The 26098-nt window shown below is 40.3% G+C and overlaps 1 protein-coding gene and 1 long non-coding RNA gene across 3 annotated transcripts in view; both read right to left on the bottom strand.

Annotated features, from left to right (window-relative positions):
- Positions 1 to 14156, bottom strand: part of cp (ceruloplasmin) — a 43755-nt gene extending 29599 nt beyond the window's left edge. The window contains exons 1-8 of the mRNA XM_062028562.1: positions 13896 to 14156; positions 9951 to 10195; positions 5331 to 5543; positions 4777 to 4950; positions 4623 to 4714; positions 1438 to 1600; positions 1221 to 1359; positions 1001 to 1140 (exon numbers count right to left, since the gene is read on the bottom strand). Coding sequence (XP_061884546.1) covers positions 1001 to 1140; positions 1221 to 1359; positions 1438 to 1600; positions 4623 to 4714; positions 4777 to 4950; positions 5331 to 5543; positions 9951 to 10195; positions 13896 to 14056 — 1327 coding nt within the window. The 5' untranslated portion in view covers positions 14057 to 14156. The remainder of the gene's footprint in view (positions 1 to 1000; positions 1141 to 1220; positions 1360 to 1437; positions 1601 to 4622; positions 4715 to 4776; positions 4951 to 5330; positions 5544 to 9950; positions 10196 to 13895) is intronic.
- A 5469-nt stretch (positions 14157 to 19625) lies between these two features.
- Positions 19626 to 21249, bottom strand: LOC133635397 (uncharacterized). 2 transcript variants are annotated; one of them, XR_009822057.1, is made up of 3 exons: positions 21179 to 21249; positions 19967 to 20093; positions 19626 to 19735 (listed from the first exon to the last, which is right to left on the bottom strand). It is a non-coding gene; the product is annotated as an uncharacterized LOC133635397 (long non-coding RNA). The 2 variants fall into 2 exon arrangements; XR_009822058.1 differs by lacking the exon at positions 19626 to 19735 and adding an exon at positions 19757 to 19875.
- Between the last annotated feature and the right edge of the window lie 4849 nt (positions 21250 to 26098).

Here is a 26098-nt window from a genome sequence, read left to right on the forward strand (position 1 = left end):
AGCTGAAGGTCACGAACCGAAGATGCCATCAGGACCACATCATCTGCAAACAGCAGTGACGCAACCTTTAGCCCCCCCGAGACGTATACCCTCTCTGCCATGGTCACGACTCTGCCTAGAAATCCTGTCCATGAAAATCACAAACAGGATAGGTGACAGAGCGCAGCCCTGGCGGAGACCAACCCCCACTGGAAACGGATCCGACTTACATCCGAGCACCCGGACACAACTCTCGCTTTGGTTGTACAGAGATTGGATGGCCCTCAGCAGGGTTCCCCTCACTCCGTACTCCCTCAGCACCTCCCACAAGATCTCCCGGGGGACCCGGTCATACGCCTTCTCCAAATCCACAAAGCACATGTAGACTGGATAGGCATACTCCCAGGCCTTCTCCAGGATTCCCACAAGAGTAAAGAGCTGGTCAGTTGTTCCACGACCAGGACGGAATCCACTTTGCTCCTCTTGAATCAGAGGTTCGACTATGAATGCACATATGAAACTGGTGGGGTTTCGGTACCTCCAACAAGGTTAAGAACCACTGGACTAGATGTATAAGATTTCATGGGATTTAGCGATTAGGAGTGACAGATTGTTTGGTAAACATATAGCATGTTCTATATGTTATAGTTATTTGAATGACTCTTACCATAATATGTTACGTTAACATACCAGGCACGTTCTCAGTTGGTTATTTATGCCTCATATAACGTACACTTATTCAGCCTGTTGTTCACTATTCTTTATTTATTTTAAATTGCCTTTCAAATGTCTATTCTTGGTGTTGGCTTTTATCAAATACATTTCCCCCAAAAATGCGACTTATACTCCAGTGCGACTTATATATGTTTTTTCCCCTTCTTTATTATGCATTTTCGGCCAGTGCGACTTATACTCTGGAGCGACTTATACTCCGAAAAATACGGTACTGTACTGTGCAATCTACTAATACAAGTCTCAATCAATCAATCAACACAGCTAATCACAAACCAGCCTACATTACCCAGAATTCCGAGGTGTATCTCTTCTGGGCTGCGTAGCATCTTTGTTAGAAAGCTGGCGTCAGTGTATTCCACGTAGCGAACCTTCTTGTAGCGACTTCCGATACGATCGCGACCTTTGGTCACGAACATGTCCGCTTCACTAAGCACACAAACACAAAAGTTCCCGTTAGAAAAAAACCCAAGACAACCAAGCGTGTGTTAGTGTGGGTAATGACGAACCCGTCAGTGGGAAGTGTCGGGGCGTAGTCCCAGACTTCTTCTTCTGCAGCAATGAAGAATTGTCTGAGCTCGCCGTACGGACGAGGTTTATGAACATTGGGGAAACATTTCCTGATCTCAAACATGGCCTGCATACCACCTTTGATTCATGATAAAAAAACAACATCAGTCCAAGAAGTCATTCCAAAAAAAAAAGTCCAGAGTATAGAAGCCACACCCGTTAAATGGTCGTTAACAGTGCAGGTCAGCAGCCAGTGTCCGGGATTGTCTGCTACCATCTCGGCTGTGGTGCTGGACCCCGGGAAAAGACTAATTGTGTCCGTGTGGTGATTTTCGCTGGAGAGGATCTGGCCGTGGAAATGAACTGAATGCATGTCCACCTGTCGTAAGAAAAAAACATTCTTGGGGGGTCTCACTACAGTAAAGAATGCATCTGAACCCTGCAATATCGTGTCCGAGCACACCACTATGAACGGCACCATTACAGAGTCATACCAAAGACTATAAAAATGGGAGCCGTTACCTCCCTGCTTGGCACTCAGCATCAAGGGTTGGAATTGGGGGGTTAAATCACCAAAAATGATTCCCGGGCGCGGCCACCGCTGCTGCTCACTGCTCCCCTCACCTCCCAGGGGGTGAACAAGGGGATGGGTCAAATGCAGAGAATAATTTCGCCACACCTAGTGTGTGTGTGACAATCATTGGTACTTTAACTTTAACTTTAACCCTTGTACACAGAACATCAGAGGGTCAAATGTGCGAGAAAATGAGAGCAAATTTTCCGCGCAACGTTCATATTGTTGTTACTCAGCCAGCGTTTGTGGGTCTGATGGACCCGTTGCATTTTGTGGCTTTTAATGCCTCACCATCACACACTTTTATGTTAAAATACTGAACAGATGTTTACCTTATTCCAATAAACATATGTTCAGTATTTTAACATACAAGTGTTTGATGGTGAGGCATTAAAAGCCACAAAATGCAACGGGTCCATCAGACCCACAAACGCTGGCTGAGTAACAACAATATGAACGTTGCACGGAACGTTTCTCTGGCAGTTTCTGCATCCCACAGGGATTCTTCTTCTGTGTTTCTGCACCTGCGGTTCCCACACAAGGTTGCAACATTGTTTGTCAACACTGTCTGCTCTCATTTTCTCGCACATTTGACCCTCTGATGTTCTGTGTACCTACACTCTGTCCTCCTCCTGTCTAGGCCTGCTGTGTGCGCGCGTGTGTGTGTGTGTGTGTGTGTGTGTGTGTGTGTGTGTGTGTGTGTGTGTGTGTGTGTGTGTGTGTGTGTGTGTGTGTGTGTGTGTGTAGTACACAGAACATCAATTCCCACACTTCTATTAGCTCCAGGTCCAGTGGACCCGGACATCTTATATGTAATAGAAATGTGTAGGGGGGGTGTATGGTGTGTGGTCATTAAATATGTATTCTGATATATGTTCTTCACAGAAAATGAGCCAAAGTCAGCGAGTCTCAGTTTGAAAAATTAATTCATTGTATCATTTATCTTTTAATAAAAAAACGACAACGGGTCCCACAGACCCGAACACCACACAAGGGCCCCTCTAAGAGGACAATGGCACTTGTTTCAATAGCTCCGTACCGAAAAACCATGTCTACTCAAAAATAGACATGATAGTGAACAAGTTTCAGCACATTTTGGAACGCCGCCTTTTAGCACCAAAATGTGAGCGGACCTACAGTGGTGGTCAAAAGTGTACATACACTTGTAAAGAACATAATGTCATGGCTGTCTTGAGTTTACAATCATTTCTACAACTCTTATTTTTTTGTGATTGGAGTACATTTTTGTTTCATCTGACCACAGAACTTTCTACCAGAAGGTCTTATCTTCGTCCATGTGATGTCAGATGAAACAAAAATGGAGCTGTTTGGCCACAATACCCAGCAATATGTTTGGAGGAGAAAAGGTGAGGCCTTTAATCCCAGGAACACCATACCTACCGTCAAGCATGATGGTGGTAGTATTATGCTCTGGGCCTGTTTTGCTGCCAATGGAACTGGTGCTTTACAGAGAGTAAATGGGACAATGAAAAAGGAGGATTACCTCCAAATTCTTCAGGACAAGCTAAAATCATCAGCCCGGAGGTTGGGTCTTGGGCGCAGTTGGGTGTTCCAACAGGACAATGACCCCAAACACATTTCAAAAGTGGTAAAGGAATGGCTAGAATGAAGGTTTTAGAATGGCCTTCCCAAAGTCCTGACTTAAACGTGTGGACAATGCTGAAGAAACAAGTCCATGTCAGAAAACCAACACATTTAGCTGAACTGCACCAATTTTGTCAAGAGGAGTGGTCAAAAATCCAAGCAGAAGCTTGTGGATGGCTACCAAAAGCGCCTTATTGCAAATGATTCCCGAGCGCGGCCACCGCTGCTGCTCACTGCTCCCCTCACCTCCCAGGGGAAGGAACAAGGGGATGGGTCAAATGCAGAGGATAATTTCTAATGACTATCAGTGGTACTTTACCTTTAAACTTTAACATGACATGGAGAGAATATGAATACTTTTAGATATTTAGGGCAAGTCAATTAAAAGATAATTTTATCTTTAATTATGATCATGATTTCTGGTTATGTTAGGCCACCAGAGAAGGCTTTGGCACACCACTGCTTTATTCACACTGTCTTTGCGGTAAATGAGCTCCAGTTCTGTGTGTGTCAAGAGGGGGCGACATAACGAGTCTGCTGGTGGAAAGGGGGCGTTCCAAGTACAGTTAGTTACAAATGCATAAATATAAAGATGTGACATATAAATGAATCAAGAATTTGCATAAATAGACGTGTATTTGCAAATTTATATTTTTGAGATTTTAATATAAATATGCTTGATTTTGTGTTTGTATTTTTATTGAATTTGCATTAAAAAATAAAAAAAATAAAATAAAAAATAAAATAAAATAAAAAATAATTTGCATATATGGATCGCTTTTTTGCTTTTGTGTCGATGAGACATTCCTCCCACAAACCAGAGGCACAAATAAATGTGACCTACACACTCCCCTGAACAACCAGCAGAGGGCACTGCAGCCAGAGCCACACATTGCACTGATAAGAGATCAGTATCTACATCGGGACAAGCTCATTAAATGGCATTGATACAATAAAATAAGCAGCTAGCACGGTTTTTCAGATGAACTGGATGAATTAGCATTAGCCAATACAACGTTAATGTTAGCAAGCTCAGGCCCGTTGTGTGTTCTCTCTGTAAAGACGTGGATTGTTTTTGTGCAAGGAATTCCGGGCATTTAATGCATATAATGCTCTGTGACCCAGACCGCTCCGGCTGCAGTGCCCTCTTCTGGTTGTTTAGGGGAGTGTGTTTTTAAGTAATATACTCTACTGCGCACTAAAAAAAACATGAATGAATCACCTCATTGCCTAAGCCAACCATATGCCAGTGGATCTTGTTCCCTTGGCACATAGTCAGTCCAGGAAGATTGCCGTACAGGAATCCGTTGATACCTGCAACACAGTTGGCATATATTTATCTTTTGAAATGACAAAAACAGACGCTCTCTTCTTACCGTGCATCTTGTTACTCTCGATGAAATCTTCATCCTCTTTCAGGCCTCTAGCAGGGTTTGTGATATGCGTCCTGATGTTTTCATCCAGGTACCAGCTGAAGTTCTCATCCGACACCAGGAACATGAGAGCGTAAACGTAGTCCGCCGCACTGTCCCCGTGCACGTCCAGGGTTCCTACGTGGGTGAGATCAGAAACGTTTCCAACTTGATCAATAACTCCAAGGCATGTAATCAACACGTTGAAATACACACAGGTTGTGTCGTTAGAAATGTGGGAAGGTGCTCAGTAGTTGCAGAAAACTGGACATTACACCGAAGTGGTTCCATTTGCTTGTTGAAACGCTCTCAAAAAGAAGTCACAGTTCCGTCTTATTTCAACCATCACTCTGATAATACACATATTGAACCACTCAAAATTGGTAAATGTAAATGCTAAATGTAAACTGTGGTCAACCTGCACATCAATGCAGTTTTTATGCCGCTATTCAAAGCTCCTGACAGCCATGACATTATGTTCTTTACCAGTGCAGGTAAACTTTTGACCACGACTGTACCTGTCTTACAGACGATGAGGGGCCCGATCAGTCCTGAGTTAATATCTTTTGGCGTGGCGACATGGGAGTGGTAGAACCTGGTCAGGCAGTTGCTTTCAGTGACTGTGGGGCTGTGGGACTGCGGCAGGGACCACTCATACGTGACTGCCGCACCAGGAGCCACCGAGTCGTCTCGCTTCAGGTCTGGTGAGGTAGCATCTGGGTACAACGCTCCTAAGGGTCCAGAAATAAGACAGTAGACGTGTTGAACGTTGTGTATGAGGGGCCGTTAGGGACATTATTCAGAATGACCTCTTACATACAGTACTGAAATGCTCTCACATAAACAACTGAAATGTTTTTCTCTCACACACACTACTGAAACACTCTCATACACACTACTGAAATACTCTCACATAAACAACTGAAATGTTTTCTCTCACACACTACTGAAACACTCTTGTACACACTACTGAAATGCTCTCATAAACAACTAAAATGTTTTCTCTCACACACACTACTGAAACACTCTTATACACACTACTGAAATACTCTCACATAAACAACTGAAATGTTTTCTCTCACACACTACTGAAACACTCTTGTACACACTACTGAAATGCTCTCATAAACAACTAAAATGTTTTCTCTCACACATACTACTGAAACACTCTTATACACATTACTGAAATGCTCTCACATAAACAACTGAAATGTTTTTCTCACACACACACTAGTGTAACATTTCAGTTGTTTGTGTGAGAGCATTTCAGTAGTGTGTATAGGTAGTGTGTATGAGAGTGTCTCAGTAGTGTGTGTGAGAGAAAACATTTTATTTGTTTATGTGAGAGCATTTCAGTAGTGTGTATAAGAGTGTTTCAGCAGTGTGTATAAGAGTGTTTCAGTAGTGTGTGTGAGAGAAAACATTTCAGTTGTTTATGAGAGCTTTTCAATAGTGGGTATAAGAGTGTTTCAGTACTGTGTGTGAGAGAAAAACATTTCAGTTGTTTATAAGAGCATTTCAGTAGTGTGTATAAGAGTGTTTCAGTAGTGTGTAAGAGAAAACATTTTAGTTGTTTATGTGAGAGCATTTCAGTAGTGTGTATAAGAGTGTTTCAGTAGTGTATGTGAGAGAAAACATTTCAGTTGTTTATGAGATCATTTCAGTAGTGTGTATAAGAGTGTTTCAGTAGTGTGTGTGTGTGAGAGAAAACATTTAGTTGTTTATCTGAGAGCATTTCAGTAGTGTGTATAAGAGTGTTTCAGTAGTGTGTGTGTGTGAGAGAAAACATTTAGTTGTTTATGTGAGAGCATTTCAGTAGTGTGTATAAGAGTGTTTCAGTAGTGTGTATGAGAGTGTTTCAGTAGTGGTATAAGAGTGTTTCAGTAGTGAGTGTGAGAAAACAATTTAGTTGTTTATGAGAGCATTTTAGTAGTGTGTATAAGAGTGTTTCAGTAGTGTGTGTGAGAGAAAACATTTCAGTTGTTTATGAGAGCATTTCAGTAGTGAGTATAAGAGTGTTTCAGTAGTGTTTGTGAGAGAAAACATTTCAGTTTATGTGAGAGCATTTCAGTAGTGTGTATAAGAGTGTTTCAGTACTGTGTGTGAGAGAAAACATTTTAGTTGTTTATGTGAGAGCATTTCAGTAGTGTGTATAAGAGTGTTTCAGTAGTGTGTATAAGAGTGTTTAAGTAGTGTGCGAGAGAAAACATTTTAGTTGTTTATGTGAGAGCATTTCAGTAGTGTGTATAAGAGTGTTTCAGTAGTGTGTATAAGAGTGTTTAAGTAGTGTGTATAAGAGTGTTTCAGTAGTGTGTGTGAGAGAAAACATTTTAGTTGTTTATGTGAGAGTATTTCAGTAGTGTGTATGAGAGTGTTTCAGTACTGTGTGAGAGAAAACATTTTAGTTGTTTATGTGAGAGCATTTCAGTAGTGTGTATAAGAGTGTTTCAGTAGTGTATGTGAGAGAAAACATTTCACTTGTCTTTGAGAGCATTTCAGTAGTGTGTATAAGAGTGTTTCAGTACTGTGTGTGAGAGAAAACATTTCAGTTGTTTATGTGAGAGCATTTCAGTAGTGTGTATAAGAGTGTTTTAATAGTGTGTGTGTGAGAGAAAACATTTCAGTTGTTTATGTGAGAGCATTTCAGTAGTGTGTATAAGAGTGTTTTAATAGTGTGTGTGTGAGAGAAAACATTTCAGTTGTGTGTATAAGAGTGTTTCAGTAGTGTGTGAGAGAAAACATTTTAGTTGTTTATATGAGAGTGTTTCAGTAGTGTGTGTGAGAGAAAAACATTTCAGTTGTTTATGTCAGAGCATTTCAGTAGTGTATATAAGAGTGTTTCAGTAGTGTGTATAAGAGTGTTTCAGTAGTGTGTGTGAGAGAAAACATTTCAGTTGTTTATGAGATCATTTCAGTAGTGTGTATAAGAGTGTTTCAGTAGTGTGTGTGTGAGAGAAAACATTTTAGTTGTTTATGTGAGAGCGTTTCAGTATGTGTATAAGAGTGTTTCAGTAGTGTGTATGAGAGTGTTTCAGTAGTGGTATAAGAGTGTTTCAGTAGTGTGTGTGAGAAAACAATTTAGTTGTTTATGAAAGCATTTTAGTAGTGTGTATAAGAGTGTTTCAGTAGTGTGTGTGAGAGAAAACATTTCAGTTGTTTATGAGAGCATTTCAGTAGTGTGTATAAGAGTGTTTAAGTAGTGTGTATACGAATGTTTCAGTAGTGTGTGTGAGAGAAAACATTTTAGTTGTTTATGTGAGAGTATTTCAGTAGTGTGTATGAGAGTGTTTCAGTAGTGTGTGAGAGAAAACATTTTAGTTGTTTATGTGAGAGCATTTCAGTAGTGTATAAGAGTGTTACAGTAGTGTGTATAAGAGTGTTTCAATAGTGTGTGTGAGAGAAAACATTTCAGTTGTTTATGAGAGCATTTCAATAGTGTGTATAAGAGTGTTTCAGTACTGTGTGTGAGAGAAAACATTTTAGTTGTTTATGTGAGAGCATTTCAGTAGTGTGTATAAGAGTGTTTCAGTAGTGTATGTGAGAGAAAACATTTCACTTGTCTTTGAGAGCATTTCAGTAGTGTGTATAAGAGTGTTTCAATAGTGTGTGTGAGAGAAAACATTTCAGTTGTTTATGTGAGAGCATTTCAGTAGTGTGTATAAGAGTGTTTTAATAGTGTGTGTGAGAGAAAACATTTCAGTTGTTTATGAGAGCATTTCAGTAGTGTGTATAAGAGTGTTTCAGTAGTGTGTGTGTGAGAGAAAACATTTTAGTTGTTTATATGAGAGTGTTTCAGTAGTGTGTGTGAGAGAAAAACATTTCAGTTGTTTATGTCAGAGCATTTCAGTAGTGTATATAAGAGTGTTTCAGTAGTGTGTATAAGAGTGTTTCTGTAGTGTGTGTGAGAGAAAACATTTCAGTTGTTTATGAGATCATTTCAGTAGTGTGTATAAGAGTGTTTCAGTAGTGTGTGTGTGAGAGAAAACATTTTAGTTGTTTATGTGAGAGCGTTTCAGTATGTGTATAAGAGTGTTTCAGTAGTGTGTATGAGAGTGTTTCAGTAGTGGTATAAGAGTGTTTCAGTAGTGTGTGTGAGAAAACAATTTAGTTGTTTATGAGAGCATTTTAGTAGTGTGTATAAGAGTGTTTCAGTAGTGTGTGTGAGAAAACATTTTAGTTGTTTATGTGAGAGCATTTCAGTAGTGTGTATAAGAGTATAAGAGTGTTTCAGTAGTGTGTATAAGGGTGTTTAAGTAGTGTGTATAAGAGTGTTTCAGTAGTGTGTGTGAGAGAAAACCTTTTTGTTGTTTATGTGAGAGCATTTCAGTAGTGTATGTAAGAGTGTTTCAGTAATGTGTGTGAGAGAAAACATTTCAGTTGTTTATGAGAGCATTTCAATAGTGTGTATAAGAGTGTTTCAGTACTGTGTGTGAGAGAAAACATTTTAGTTGTTTATGTGAGAGCATTTCAGTAGTGTGTATAAGAGTGTTTCAGTAGTGTATGTGAGAGAAAACATTTCACTTGTCTTTGAGAGCATTTCAGTAGTGTGTATAAGAGTGTTTCAATAGTGTGTGTGAGAGAAAACATTTCAGTTGTTTATGTGAGAGCATTTCAGTAGTGTGTATAAGAGTGTTTTAATAGTGTGTGTGAGAGAAAACATTTCAGTTGTTTATGAGAGCATTTCAGTAGTGTGTATAAGAGTGTTTCAGTAGTGTGTGTGTGAGAGAAAACATTTTAGTTGTTTATGTGAGAGTGTTTCAGTAGTGTGTGTGAGAGAAAAACATTTCAGTTGTTTATGTGAGAGCATTTCAGTAGTGTGTATAAGAGTGTTTCAGTAGTGTGCGAGAGAAAACATTTTAGTTGTTTATGTGAGAGCATTTCAGTAGTGTGTATAAGAGTATAAGAGTGTTTCAGTAGTGTGTATAAGAGTGTTTAAGTAGTGTGTGTGAGAGAAAACCTTTTAGTTGTTTATGTGAGAGCATTTCAGTAGTGTATGTAAGAGTGTTTCAGTAATGTGTGTGTGAGAGAAAACATTTCAGTAGTGTGTATAAGAGCATTTCAGTAGTGTGTGTAAGAGGTCATTCTGAATATTGTCCTTAATGGCCACTCGTAGTTGTGTGACATCATCCATTCCTCACCTTCGCTGCCCTTGCTGTAGTTCAGTCCGTGTGGGTGGATGCTGTACGGTCTCGATGCGGCGTTCTTGAGGTGGACAATCACCGTGTCCCCCTGCTCCGCCATCAGCAGGGGCCCCAGATATCCCAGCCAGTCTTGTTTCTTCACCTCTGTCCTGTACGTGGCGTCACTGTACTGCTTGTACACCGCCTTCTTGTAGGTGGAGCCGATTCGCTGGGGGCCTTTCTTAAGAAAGACCGCAGCTTCTCTGCAGAGACATTTAAGGACGGAGAGACTGAGCTAACTACACGTACAGTGCTACTAAAATAAATACTGTGGTCCTTGAAGATTGGGGGACTATTACAGATGGGATTCGTGGCTCTTTGGAGCCGTATCTTGAGGAGCCATTCAATAGACTTGTTTGTAATATAGTTTTTTTTTTAAATTATTATTATTGTTTATTAATCAAGGAAACAATCACTATTATTATTTGTAAGATAAGATGTGGAAAAGAATAATTCCAATTAGGGTTGTACGGTATACCTATAACAGAAGTGTAGATAGAACATTTTAAAAGAGAAAATAAGCAGATATTAACTGTAAATGAACAAATAGATAAATAATACATTTTTACAGTTTGTCCTTTACAATTTTAACAAAATAATAGAATAGAAAATACACAATATGTTACTGCATACGTCAGCAGACTAATTAGGAGCCTTTGTTTGCTTACTACTAAAAAAAGTTGTCTAGTATGTTCACTATTTTATTTAAGGACTAAATCGTTCTTGGATTGCAATAATAAACATATGTTTAATTTACCGTAAGATTTTTTGTTAAAACAAGCCAATAATGCCATTTTTTTGTGTTGCCCTTTATTTAGAAAAGTATCGAAATACATTTTGGTACCGGTACCAAAATATTTGTATCGGGACAACCCTAATTCCAATTAAATAATAATAATAGATTTTATTTGTAAAAGCACTTTACATTGAACAAACAATCTCAAAGTGCTACAGTGCATTTAAAAAACAAAAAAAACAAAGCTAGAACAACAAATAGCTGCCCCCAACGAGTAAAATAAATAGTAAAATAAAATAAAAACTAGAACAGCCTAATAGCTAGAACTAGCACACATAAATCTATTAAAAGGCTTTTTTTTTTAAAGAAGGGTTTTAAGCCAAAAAAGCATCCACAGTCTGTGGAGCCCTCAGGTGGTCAGGGAGAGCGTTCCACAGACTGGAAGCGGCGGAGCAGAAAGCCCCGGTCTCCCATGCATCGGAGCTTTGTCCTCCCTCGGAGGTTGGAGGAGGTTAGCCTTAAAACAAATATTACTCTATTTGTGGGAATTACTCTAAAATATTGGCTATAAATGTATTTTTGTTGTGTTTGCATTGCAAGCATTCCAAAAGTGACATCACCAGTTAGAATCCTCCCCCCCCCCCCAAAAAAAAAAACATAGTAGCAAAAGAGCATTTTAACAATACAGAATAAAATACATAAATAGTTATTAGAAAATTAAATGTATAAAAGTATAAACAAAACTAGAATAAAAAATTGGGATGTAATAAAAATGTGAATACAAAATACTACCCACCTAGTATGTCACAACAATGAACCAAAAAAAGAGAATCTAAATACAAATATATATATACAATTTAAAATAAGTAGTTAAAGAAATAAGTAAACCTAGCGGCATTTGGAATCACTTGTTTGTCACAGAGGCTATTTAATCCCGACAAGCCTGTTTTGCAGGTTTCCCTACTCTTTAGGGGAAAATGCTTGCGAAACAGGCTTGTAGGGATGATATAGCATCTGTGTTTTTTCCTGACCTAACGTATATTCCCCTCTACCCCGGTATTGAGCACTGTTTTTTCCTGCCATCATGGGAAAAAAAAAATGCAAAAAGAAAAACAATTAATTAAATTGTTATATGTATCCAGTGATTATACTATAAAGTTATTTTCCATTTAACTTCACCAGTTTTAGATTATTTGTATTCAAAATCGCTGAATTTTCACATTTGCCGTTCAAATACTGAGAAGAGACGGTGCGGGGATCAGCAGCCCGTTGAGGCACGTCACTCAGTTGTGCCTCAACATGGATTGCGCAATGACTCGGCTAACTGCTGGCCTGCTGTGCAGTGAGACCGTATTGCTATAGGAATTATATTATACATTTCCATAGTTTAGTTAGCTGAGGTATATAATGTACAGTGTATTTTGTCAACAACTGTATGTGTGTAACGTATTTCTTGTGCTGAGCGATCATAAAACGGCTGCGAAGACGCACTGGCTGAGGCTCGCAGTAAAGTAGAGAATGCACCCCCCGCCGTAGAATGCACCCCCTCACGGGAGTGTTGTATCAACTAGAGCCCACACTTAAACTTTCCATGTGCAAGATTGAATCTATTTAAAAAAGTTATTTAATAAGAAGCCAAAAAGTGCAAAAACAACAATGTTCGTGTTGGAGGAGTTGTGAATGAATGCTGGGCCACAACATTAGGTACACCTGCAGACTGCAGCACGGATTTCATATTTCATTCATTCACAACTCCTCCAACACCAACATTATTGTTTTTGCACTTTTTGGCTTCTTATGAAATAACTTTTTTAAATAGATTCAATCTTGCACGTGGAAAGTTTAAGTGCGGGCTTTAGTTGATATAACACTCCCGTCAGGGGGTGCATTCTACGGCGGGGGTGCATTAATCCAGCACAACAGCGGCGCATGGACTTCATTTATAAGTAAAGTCTGCGGGCTATAGAGCGTTTTCTATTGGGGCTCCAATACTATGGAATGCCCTCCCGGTAACAGTTAGAGATGCTACCTCAGTAGAAGCATTTAAGTCCCATCTTAAAACTCATTTGTATACTCTAGCCTTTAAATAGACCCCCTTTTTAGACCAGTTGATCTGCCGTTTCTTTTCTCCTCTGCTCCCCTCTCCCTTATGGAGGGGGAGTTGCACAGGTCCGGTGGCCACGGAGGAAGTGCTGGTTGTCCAGAGTCGGGACCCGGGGTGGACCGCTAGCCTGTGCATCGGTTGGGGACATCGCTACGCTGCTGACCCGTCTCCGCTCGGGATGGTTCCTGCTGGCCCCACTATGGACTGGACTTTCGCTGATGTGTTGGATCCACTGTGGACTGGACTTTCACAATATTATGTCAGACCCACTCGACATCCATTGCTTTCGGTCTCCCCTAGAGGGGGGGGGGGGGGGGGGGGTTACCCACATATGCGGTCCTCTCCAAGGTTTCTCATAGTCATTCACATTGACGTCCCACTGGGGTGAGTTTTCCTTGCCCGTATGTGGGCTCTGTACCGAGGATGTCGTTGTGGCTTGTGCAGCCCTTTGAGACACTTGTGATTTAGGGCTATATAAATAAACATTGATTGATTGATTGATTAAAGGTAAGACCGTAATAACGTTTTTTTTAATTAAATGTGCTTTTTTGTGTGCTACAGTTTGTATGTGTAAAGTTAAAGTTAAAGTACCAATGATTGTCACACACACACTAGGTGTAATGAAATTCCTCCTCTGCATTTGACCCATCCCCCTTGGGGAGCAGTGGGCAGCAGCGGTGCCGCGCCCGTGAATAATTTTTTGGTGATTTAACCCCCAATTCCAACCCTTGTTGCTGAGTGCCAAGCAGGGAAGAATGCTGGTATGAGCTTTTAAACATAACCCGTTAACTGCTGCCAATCAAATGGTGAATAAGATACTCTTTAGGGTTCATATGTTTGTAAATCTGACTGTGATGAAGTCAGTGCCTCACCAGCCATGAACCTCACCGCACGTCACTGATATATACATACAGTACATACATACATTAGAGGTTTCTGTGATTTCAATCCCAGGAACACCATTGTAGAAATGATTGGAAAGTCAAGACTACAGTAACGTGGATGCGGTCCCTTCCCCGGGCGCATTTCTGAATATTTGGCATTGTTAAGTACGCGGACTTACTCATCGTCCTGGAGCGAGCGGTTGTGTATGAGGTTCATTCCAGTCGGTGCATAGTTCCACTCAACTTCCTCGATCCTGAGGAAATACTCCCTCTTCATCCCAGAAACACATAGCGAGCCACAGCACAGCAGACAAAACAGACCCAAGGCTAACGGCGACATTTGGACCAAGTAGTTGTGACTCTTCAGAGTCCAAAACTGAGCCAGGGCAGACGATCCAGACCACCAAGTGTTCCCGGTCGCTTTCTCATTGATTTTTTTGGGTGCACTTTGTCTTTATACTTGCTCAACTGACGGTCAATAGTGGTCAGACAGGGTCACTGACTCATGCCTGACTTACATAATATATGGAATTATCTGTTCATTCTGTGCTTTGTTTTCTCTCTAAGAAATGTTACGTTTTTAAAAAACACAAACAAAAGCTTCATTTCTACTTTCCGGTTGGTGTTCATGCTGACTTGCTCGTGACTTACTGTCGAAGGTTTCAAAGGACGGTGAAAAGTCAACAACACCCCCAGCCCGACTTCAAATAGTACTTTATGGAGGCACCCACAGTGTTGTGGACGCTCATGAATAAGTCCGAAACATGAACTTTATCACTCTTACCAAACAAAAAAAAATATTTTAAACAAGGAAGGGAATAAAGTAGCTTTATCATCTGCACTTATTTCTTAATAATGTCTTCGATCCATTTCACAGTACACAGAATCAGTGTTTTCCATACATTCTAGTGTTGTCCCCATAGCAATATTTTGGTACCGGTACCTGTACCAAAATGTTTTTCGGTGCTTTTCGATACTTTTCTAAATAAAGGGTACCACAAAAAATGGCATTATTGAATTTATTTTAACAAAAAATCTTAGGGTACATTAAACATGTGTTTATTATTGCAAGTTTTGTCCTTAAATCAAATAGTGAACATACTAGACAACTTGTCTTTTAGTAGTAAGTACAAACCCAGGTAACACCTAACGTTAACGTAACGTTACTGTATGGTTCTCTTTTGGTTATGCAAGATGAGAACGTTCTAAGAACGTTCTTAGAACATATCAAAAACTAAGAACGAACATATCCAAAACTATAGTTTTGGATATGTTCTAAGAACGTTCTTAGAACGTTCTCATCTATATACCAAATATAGTTTGCCTGCAATGGACACAGCAACTGTTAGGCTTTTCTAAGTGTTTTTTTTCGCAAATTTACTTTTTATACAGTATGTTGTAACGTTTCCCTAACTTTCTGCGAAAGTGTTGTGTTTTGTGAACAATCTGACGCCGTCTGAGTCAAGGCTGCACGCACAGTAGGTGGCGGTAATGCACACACAAGGTTGCTTGCCAACCGCCATAAAAATCAAAAGAAGAAGAAGAAGAAGAAGGAGAAGAAGAAGACTGCACGCATGCACAATTGAAGCTGCTCTGTGAGACAAAGAAGGACGAAGGCTAACTACTTCCAGAATCCCGATTTTAAAGCAATTTGGTGCGCCATCCATTTATCACATGTAAGTAGATAGAAAGAGTGAAATACGAAGCACGTTTTTGTATAACAATTTCCAACCTACATGATTAATTTCAGACCATTTTACGGTTTTAGCGTTGTGTCAAATGCGCGCCATGCTCAACGGCCGGCGCTAACTAGCATACATTTCTCCTGCAGGTTGGCTGTTATAAAGTTTCCAAACTGACCAAAGACCAACGAATGACTTCTGAAGAAGGGTGTATTTATCTGTAGCCTGGTTAAACAATAATTTGCCCCGTCAGTGTCATGGTTTGAATGCTGCCTGAACGTTCCGTGAACGTTATAGTTCCGTGTGGGCGATAATAGGGCAACCCATTTTCCTTGGGGTTTTTTTTAATAGAATAAACACAATGAAGAAGTTTCAACAGAGGGCTTATAAGCGTAGATGGGCTGCCACAACTAGGCATTTGAAGAAGCAATGCCGACAGTCAACTTTAGAATTAGAGAGTGATGATAGCGAGCAAGAGAATGACACGACAATCTTATCAACTCCAGAAACAGTGACAACCCTTCAGTACATGGATGCTGCGGAGACTGCTTCCTGCACTGCCGCGGGTGCTGACAATGCCACCTACAGTGGCCCTGATAGTGATGAGCCTGATGAAAATGATGCTGATTGGAGACTAATCGACCATCATGTCACCTTGTCATCTGATTCAGAAAATGAGAGTGATAGTGACTGCTTTGAAAATCATTTGAGTTTGTTGGCAACCGAATATCATGTCAAACATAATGCATTGGACAGCCTTTTGAAGCTACTCAAGAAAGTTTTCCAGATGGCTCCTTCTTTTGTGGTCGTTGAGTTCCTTGGTCGGGGGTCGGCAACCCGCGGCTCTAGAGCCGCATGCGGCTCTTTAGCGCCGCCCTAGTGGCTCTCTGGAAATTTTTCAAAAATGTATGAAGAATGGAAAAAGATGAGGGGGAAAAAAATCTATTTTTTTGTTTTAGAATGTTTTCTGTAGGAGGACAAACATGACACAAACCTCGCTAATTGTTATAAATCACACTGTTTATATTAAACATGCTTCACTGATTCGAGTATTTGGCGAGCGCCGTTTTGTCCTACTTATTTTGGCGGTCCTTGAACTCACCGTATAGTTTGTTTACATGTATAACTTTCTCCGACTTTCTAGGACGTGTTTTATGCCACTTCTTTTTCTGTCTCATTTTGTCCACCACACTTTTAACGTTGTGCATGAATGCACAAAGGTGAGTTTTGTTGATGTTATTGACTTGTGTGGAGTGCTAATCAGACATATTTGGTCACTGCATGACTGCAAGCTAATCGATGCTAACATGCTATTTAGGCTAGCTATATGTACATATTGCATCATTATGCCTCATTTGTAGCTATATTTGAGCTAATTTAGTTTCCTTTAAGTCCTCTTAATTACATTAATATCTCATGACACATGTAATATGGCTTTTAATTTTTTGCGGCTCCAGACAGATTTGTTTTTGTATTTTTGGTCCAATATGGCTCTTTCAACATTTTGGGTTGCCGACCCCTGGTCTAAACCAACGAAGACAATAACATTTATGCACCACTAAGTAGTGTTTGAGTATTGTAAGTAAACAGTCTTTGAAAAGTGACTATACCGTCAGCCTCAAACACATCTTCCTCATCGTTTCTATAACGTTCAGGGGTGATGTGGCTCCGTTTGGTTGACACTTCTTCTGGGCTCGAAAACATTTCAGCTTGTTTTTCGTATTGAAGGGCCTTGTCAAAGTCTTCTGCAAAATTTCAAAGTATGCTGATGACTCAAGATTAATCTAACTTATGTTGTTTAAAATATATATGATATGACTTTGACAATATTCCCTTACCAGTCAATGTTTTCCTGAAAACCCGAATTGGCAGCTTATCCCAGACTTCTTTGTCAGGAATCTCAGCTTTCCGGATTCTGGAGTGGGTAGGATTTGGCCTTGGCCAATAGCAGAAGCTATTCTGAAGATAAAATAATCCAGTCATGATGAATGACATAATAATTAATAATAAGCTACAATATTATGCCTATGCACAGTACTTTTCAGAAAAAGTAATAACCTTTCCATGATCTTCTGTCCATATGGTTGGGACAACAGCGACTGAACGTTCACCAAGGACAGGGGTCGGCAACCCAAAATGTTGAAAGAGCCATATTGGACCAAAAATACAAAAACAAATCTGTCTGGAGCCGCAACAAATTAAAAGCCATATTACATGTGTCATGAGATATACATTTAATTAAGAGGACTTAAAGGAAACTAAATGAGCTCAAATATAGCTACAAATGAGGCATAATGCTGCAATATGTACATATCGCTAGCATAAATAGCATGTTAGCATCGATTAGCTTGCAGTCATGCAGTGACCAAATATGTCTGATTAGCACTCCACACAAGTCAATAACATCAACAAAACTCACATTTGTGCACTCATGTACAACGTTAAACGTGTGGTGGACAAAATGAGACAGAAAAAGAAGTGGCATAAAACACGTCCTAGAAAGTCGGAGAAAGTTATGTAAACAAACTATACGGTGAGTTCAAGGACCGCCAAAATAAGTAGGACAAAACGGCGCTCGCCAAATACTCGAATCAGTGAAGCATATTTAATATAAACAGTGTGATTTATAACAATTAGGGAGGTTTGTGTCATGTTTGTCCTCCTACAGAAACCATACTAAAACAAAAAAATAGATTTTTTTTCCCCTCATCCTTTTACATTCTTCATACATTTTTGAAAAATCTCCAGAGAGCCACTAGGGCGGCGCTAAAGAGCCGCATGCGGCTCTAGAGCCGCGGGTTGCCGACCCCCGCCCTTGACAGTGAACGTTAGTTGGCTATTTAAAGGCCTACTGAAATGATTTTTTTTTATTTAAACGGGAATAGCAGATCCATTCTGTGTCATACTTGATCATTTCGCGATATTGCCATATTTTTGCTGAAAGGATTTAGTAGAGAAAATCGACGATAAAGTTCGCAACTTTTGCTCGCTGATAAAAAAAAGCCTTGCCTGTAGCGGAAGTAGCGTGACGTCACAGGAGCTAGTATTCCTCACAATTCCCCGTTGTTTACAATGGAGCGAGAGAGATTCGGACCGAGAAAGTGACGATTACCCCATTAATTTGAGCGAGGATGAAAGATTCGTAGATGAGGCACGTTACAGTGAAGGACTTGAGAGGCAGTGATGGACGTATCTTTTTTCGCTCTGACCGTAACTTAGGTACAAGCTGGCTCATTGGATTCCACACTCTCCTTTTTCTATTGTAGATCACAGATTTGTATTTTAAACCACCTGGGATACTATATCCTCTTGAAAATGAGAGTCGAGAACGCAAAATGGGCATTCAGTGCCTTTTATCTCCACGACAATACAACGGCGAAATGCTTTAGCTACGCGCTAACGTGATAGCATCTTGCTTTAACTGCATATAGAAACAAAAGAAATAAACCCCTGACTGGAAGTATAGATAGAAAATCACAATACTATTAAACCGTGGACATGTAAATACACGGTTAATGCTTTCCAGGCTGGCGAAGGTTAACAATGCTGTGCTAACGACGCCATTGAAGCTAACTTAGCAACTTAGCAACGGGACCTCACAGAGCTATGCTAAAAACATTAGCTCTCCACCTACGCCAGCCAGCCCTCATCTACTCATCAACACCCGTGCTCACCTGCGTTCCAGCGATCGGCAGAAGGACGAAGGACTTCACCCGATGCGTTTGGCGGCCCGGAGACGTAGGAAGTCAAGGTGAGGTCGGCGGCTAGCGCGGCTAGCGCTCCAACAAAGTCCTCCTCGTTGTGTTGCTGTAGTCCGCTGCTAATACACCGATCCCACCTACAACTGTCTTCTTTGCAGCCTTCATTGTTCATTAAACAAATTGCAAAATATGTCCAGAATACTGTGGAATTATGAAATGAAAACAGAGCTTTTTGTATAGGATTCTACGGGTACCATAACTTCCGTTACTTTGACTTCGTCACGCGCATACGTCATCATACCGCGACGTTTCAGCCGGATATTTCCCGGGAAGTTTTAAAAGTCACTTTATAAGTTAACCCGGCCGTATTGGCATGTGTTGCAATGTTAAGATTTCATCATTGATATATAAACTATCAGACTGCGTGGTCGGTAGTAGTGGCTTTCAGTAGGCCTTTAACTGTTGATAGGTGGTGTTAAACAGGCTGTTACAACGGGCAGTAATACTTAACAGCAATACGAATTACCTCTTTGACTTTTGTTGTCTTTGCAGTTTTCCAGTTGAACATGAAAGTTCAAAATATACTTGAGAACCAGGGAGAAATGATGCGCATGCTGAGAGGGCTGGAAGCACAGTCTGTGGGGACAGAATCTGTGGATGTTCAAGATCTCATTGATCAGCCTTTCCAGACTCTTGAGCAGCTGAAGGCCTTCTGTGAACGGCTCGACACTGATCTTCTGCTCAGAAAGCAGCTGGTAATTAGTTTGAATTCCCCACTGCAAAAATATCTTGCTCGGTTATCAAAAAACAATTTCTAATCAAGTACAATATTGTCGTTTATTTATTTGTATAGGTGAAAGCTCTTACTTCTCTCGGTGGGCAGAACTTGGCAGACACGGTGAGGACAATGCTGAGGAAAATTGCCACAAACAAAGTCCTGGAGCAGCTTGGCCTCCGTGGAAAGTCAGGAAAAGTGGCGTTTGAGGACTTGCCCCTTTACAGAAGAATAAATAGTAAGTGTTAATAATAGCTTTGAGCATATGTTGCATGTATGCTCACAAGCTGATATTATTACAGTATTTATTCTAAAGGGAATTCTAAATTGTGCTGGTGATTGCAGAGGCGTGCAGGGGTGTTTACAAGCAGACGACCACAGCTGAAGTGGATCGTGAGCTTGGAGAGGTCCTGAAACTGGCCACTTTCCCAAAGGGAGGTTCAAGATTTTAGGTACGGAGAAGAGAAGATATTCCATTTTATTGAAGTTCCACTGCATGTCTTTTGAATGTGCAATTATAACTACTTGCAGGAGAAGAGGAGGAATTAAGAGGGAGGACAAAAAAGGAAAAAGAAACAAGCAAAAGAACAGAGTGAGATGAGAGGTAAATGATAAAGTAATTATGCCAATGTTTTAATTCGATTCAATTCATCTACATTCCAGTGCTGTCTTTGTTGTATTTGTGATAATTATTTACTTCCAGGATTTGGGTTTCCCTGCTTGGGCTGCTGCCCCCGCGACCCGACCTCGGATAAGCGGAAGAAGATGGATGGATGGATGGATGGATTTACTTCCAGGAAGAGAACCAAGAAGGGGCAGGATACACTGACGCGCACGACCAAGACCACTGCATTCCATTCCATTTGTATTATAGTTATCACTAATAAAGAATGAATTCTGTTGAAATTTCTGTTTGAGTGTTATTCCTGACAATATAGCATAAAAACAGATGTAAATAGCATGTTCCTAAACAGCTCCCTAAACGTTCTAGCCCAGGGGTCGGCAACCCAAAATGTTGAAAGAGCCATATTGGAGCAAAAATACAAAAACAAATCTGTCTGGAGCCGCAACAAATTAAAAGCCATATTACATACAGATAGTGTGTCATGAGATATACATTGAATTGAGATGACTTAAAGGAAACTAAATGAGCTCAAATATAGCTACAAATGAGGCATAATGATGCAATATGTACATATAGCTAGCCTAAATAGCATGTTAGCATCGATTAGCTTGCAGTCATGCAGTGGCCAAATATGTCTGATTAGCACTCCACACAAGTCAATAACATCAACAAAACTCACCTTTGTGCCTTCACGCACAACGTTAAAAGTGTGGTGGACAAAATGAGACAGAAAAAGAAGTGGCATAAAACACGTCCTAGAAAGTCGGAGAAAGTTATAAATGTAAACATACTACGGTGAGTTCAAGGACCGCCAAAATTAGTAGGACAAAACGGCGCTCGCCAAATACTCGAATCAGTGAAGGATGTTTAATATAAACAGTGTGCTTTATAACAATTAGGAAGGTTTGTGTCATGTTTGTCCTCCTACAGAAACCATACTAAAACAAAAAAATAGATTTTTTTCCCCTCATCTTTTTACATTCTTCATACATTTTTGAAAAATCTCCAGAGAGCCACTAGGGCGGCGCTAAAGAGCCGCATGCGGCTCTAGAGCCGCGGGTTGCCGACCCCCGTTCTAGCCAAACGTTCTTGGCTAACGTTCTGCTAACCAAGCTAGAACTCCACAACCTCACGTTCTTTGAACGTTATAAACTAACGTTCCCAGAACAATGCCGCTACGTTCTCCTAACGTTCTCCTAACGTTCCCTTGTTACCTGGGAACCCCGTTTCCATATGAGTTGGGAAATGGTGTTAGATGTAAATATAAACGGAATACAATGATTTGCAAATCCTTTTCAAGCCATATTCAGTTGAATGCACTACAAAGACAACATATTTGATGTTCAAACTCATAAACTTTGTTGTTTTTTTTGCAAATAATAATTAACTTAGAATTTCATGGCTGCAACACGTGCCAAAGTAGTTGGGAAAGGGCATGTTCACCACTGTGTTACATCACCTTTTCTTTTAACAACACTCAATAAACGATTGGGAACTGAGGAAACTAATTGTTGAAGCTTTGAAAGTGGAATTCTTTCCCATTCTTGTTTTATGTAGAGCTTCAGTCGTTCAACAGTCCGGGGGTCTCCGCTGTCGTATTTTAGGCTTCACAATGCGCCGCACATTTTCGATGGGAGACAGGTCTGGACTGCAGGCGGGCCAGGAAAGTACCCGCACTCTTTTTTTACGACGCCACGCTGTTGTAACACGTGCTGAGTGTGGCTTGGCATTGTCTTGCTGAAATAAGCAGGGGCGTCCATGAAAAAGACGTCACTTGGATGGCAACATATGTTGCTCCAAAAGCTGTATGTACCTTTCAGCATTAATGGTGCCTTCACAGATGTGTAAGTTACCCGTGTCTTGGCCACTAATACACCCCCATACCATCACACATGCTGACTTTTACACTTTGTGCCTAGAACCGGATGGTTCGCTTCCCCTTTGGTCCGGATGACACGATGTCGAATATTTCCAAAAACAATTTGAAATGTGGACTCGTCAGACCACAGAACACTTTTCCACATTGCATGAGTCCATCTTAGATGATCTCGGGCCCGGAGAAGCTGGCGGCGTTTCTGGGTGTTGTTGATAAATGGCTTTCGCCTTGCATAGTAGTTTTAACTTCCACTTACAGATGTAGCCACCAACTGTATTTAGTGACAGTGGTTTTCTGAAGTGTTCCTGAGCCCATGTGGTGATATCCTTTAGAGATTGATGTCGGTTTTTGATACAGTGCCGTCTGAGGGATCGAAGGTCACGGTCATTCAATGTTGGTTTCCGGCCATGCTGCTTACGTGGAGTGATTTCTCCAGATTCTCTGAACCTTTTGATGATATTACGGAGCGTAGATGGTGAAATCCCTAAATTCCTTGCAATAGCTGCTTGAGAAAGGTTTTTCTTAAACTGTTTGACTATTTACTCACGCATTTGTTGACAAAGTGGTGACCCTCGCCCCATCCTTTCTTGTGAAAGACTGAGCAATTTCATGGAAGCTGTTTTTATACCCAATCATGGCACCCACCTGTTCCCAATTAGCCTGCACACCTGTGGGATGTTCCAAATAAGTGTTTCATGAGCATTCCTCAACTTTATCAGTATTTATTGCCACCTTTCCCAACTTCTTTGTCACGCGTTGCTGGCATCAAATTCTAAAGTTAATGATTATTTGCACACAAAAAAAATGTTTATCAGTTTGAACATCAAATATGTTGTCTTTGTAGCATATTCAACTGAATATGGCTTGAAACTCATATGGAAACGGGGTTTGTAAACAAACAAAGGCTCTGTGGAGGGAGGTGTGGCCCGCGCGCCTGCAGGAGCGAAGGTCACCGCCGCTGTCTATGGTGCTGAGGACGAGCACCATCAGATGGGGGGGGGATGTGCTGACGACGAGACACAGCTGACAGGTGGTACGTGTTAATCTAATCATCGGTTGTCTTTAACAGTGGGCGGCCGGGAGCAGAGAGGGAGAGAGGATACGGACGTGGCTGAAAAGTCGCGTGCTGCTGGAGAGAGAACTTTATTTAAGACCTTGTGATTATTAAAACCTTGTTCAAACCTGCACGCTGGGCTCCTGTGCCGTGTCTGACAGTGGGACTGCGAGGAAGCAACTTCCACAGTGTGGCGCACTATGAAGCCTAAAATAGCAGAAGGGAGACCCCCGGACTGTTGAACAACTTAAGCTGTACATCAAGCAAGAATGGGAAAGAATTCCACCTGAGAAGCTTCAAAAATGTGTCTCCTCAGTTCCCAAACCTTTACTGAGTGTTGTTAAAAGGAAAGGCCATGTAACACAGTGGTAAAAATGCCTTTTTTTGCAATGTGTTGCTGCCATTAAATTCTAAGTCCATGATTATTTGCCCCAAAAAAATGAAGTTTCTCAGTGTGAACATGAAATATCTTGTCTTTGCAGTCTATTCAATTGAATAAAAGTTGAAAAGGATTTGCAAATCGTTGCATTCTCTTTTTATTTACCATTTACACAACAATTACGGGAAAGCGGGGGAATATCTGGTAACTGTGGAAACTCCCGGACTTCAACTTTGACCCCAAAATGTATGACAAAACACTGTGCAGTCGCTAAACCACAGCAACACACACACAAACACACACCCGCAGACAAAAGTCAATATTTTTTTATTCAAGGCAGCACAAACAAACATCATAGAAAAAAACATGTCACTAAATTATATATATATATACAAAAAAACAACTTAACTAGCAGTTTTGGGAGGAATGCACAAAGACTACTTCCAAGAATAATAACATATGTACAAACACACACAATCATGTTGTAGAAAGAAGCAATACTAAAACCAAGAAATGGTTTCAGGACTCAGTCATTCTTCTTTTAGTCTCGTTTTCCAGCTTGTGAAAAACAGAACTCCATTATTGTAATGATAGAGAGAGAAATAGGATGTGTTATTGCTTCTTTATTCCAAATCTCAGTGGTGCTACCGTCTAAACCAGACCTGGGCAATTATTTTGACTCAAGGGCCACATTTAGAGAGAAAAAAGTGTGTCTGGGGGGCCAGTATATCTATTTTTAGGAACACTAATACCATACTTGCCAACCTTGAGACCTCCAATATCGGGAGGTGGGGGGTAGGGGGTGGGGGGGAGCTTGGTCGGGGGTGGGGGGGTGGTTGGAGCGTGGTTGGGGGCGTGGTTATTTACAGCTAGAATTCACCAACTCGAGTATTTCATATATATTTCATATATATATATATATATATATATATATATATATATATATATATATATATATATATATATATATATATATATATATATATATATATATGTATGAAATACTTGACTTTCAGTGAATTCTAGCTATATATATATATATATATATATATATATATATATATATATATATATATATATATATATATATATATATATATATATATATATATTTATTTTATTTACATAAAAAAAAAAAAAATACTTGAATTTCAGTGTTCCGTTGGCTATCCATTAGATGGCAGTATTGTCCTGTTTAACTTCTCCGTTCATTGGGCAGGCAAGCTGTTTATATTGTGGGAAAGCGGACGTGAGAACAGGCTGTCCCCACTCAGTCTCAGGTCCGCATTGAGCTGGAGGGGGCGTGGCCTCCAGCTCCGGCTGAATACCGGGAGTTTGTCGGGAGAGGCGCTGAATACCGGGATTCTCCCGCTAAAAACGGGAGGGTTGGCAAGTATGCTAATACAAAACCTCACGATAAAGTCTGATTGAATGCTAAAAATGTTATGACAGACCGCCTTAAAAACGGAATGGAATTGTATTTTTTTCTATGAAGGATAAAACCCTGAATATTGAGAAGATATGAACGTCACACCCCCTCTCCATCCACATATTTTACAATCAAGCCAAATGCAACAAACTCAGCGAAATATGAACGTGAAGGGTAAAAAAACAAAAAAACATCTACAATCTGATATATGTGATGTATCACTAAGCTTTAGAACTTTCTTGTAAACATCTCCTTCCAAGTCTGTCCCTGACACCCGCATTTCAGGCTGTGGAAACGCTCCCCGCCCACACTGCTCGGTACCTCGTCTGACCTGCTGTGACGTAGATTACCATAGTAACTAGTAGGGTTGTACAGTATACGGGTATTAGTATAGTACCGCGATACTAATGAATCATAGTCGGTACCATACCGCCTCTGAAAAGTACCGGTCTGCCACACCCTAAGATTTTTGGTTAAAATGAAGCCAATAATGCAATTTTTTCTGGTCCCCTTTATTTAGAAAAGTATCGAAAAGTACCGAAAAGTATCGAAATAATATTGATATCAGGACAACACTAGTCACTAAAATATCATGCAAAAGTGCAGATTCCAACCATTGAAATTAGAGATGTCCGATAAATGCTTTAAAATGTAATATCGGAAATTATCAGTATCGGGTTTTTTTTATTGTCTGTATCAGTTTTTTTGGTGTTTTTTATATATATAATTAAATCAACATAAAAAACATAAGATACACTTACAATTAGTGCACCAACCCAAAAAAAACTCCCTCCCCCATTTACACTCATTCACACAATCGGGTTGTTTCTTTCTGTTATTAATATTCTGCTTCCTACATTA

This window comes from Entelurus aequoreus, linkage group LG19, assembly GCF_033978785.1.
Source record: "Entelurus aequoreus isolate RoL-2023_Sb linkage group LG19, RoL_Eaeq_v1.1, whole genome shotgun sequence".
NCBI lineage: Eukaryota > Metazoa > Chordata > Actinopteri > Syngnathiformes > Syngnathidae > Entelurus > Entelurus aequoreus.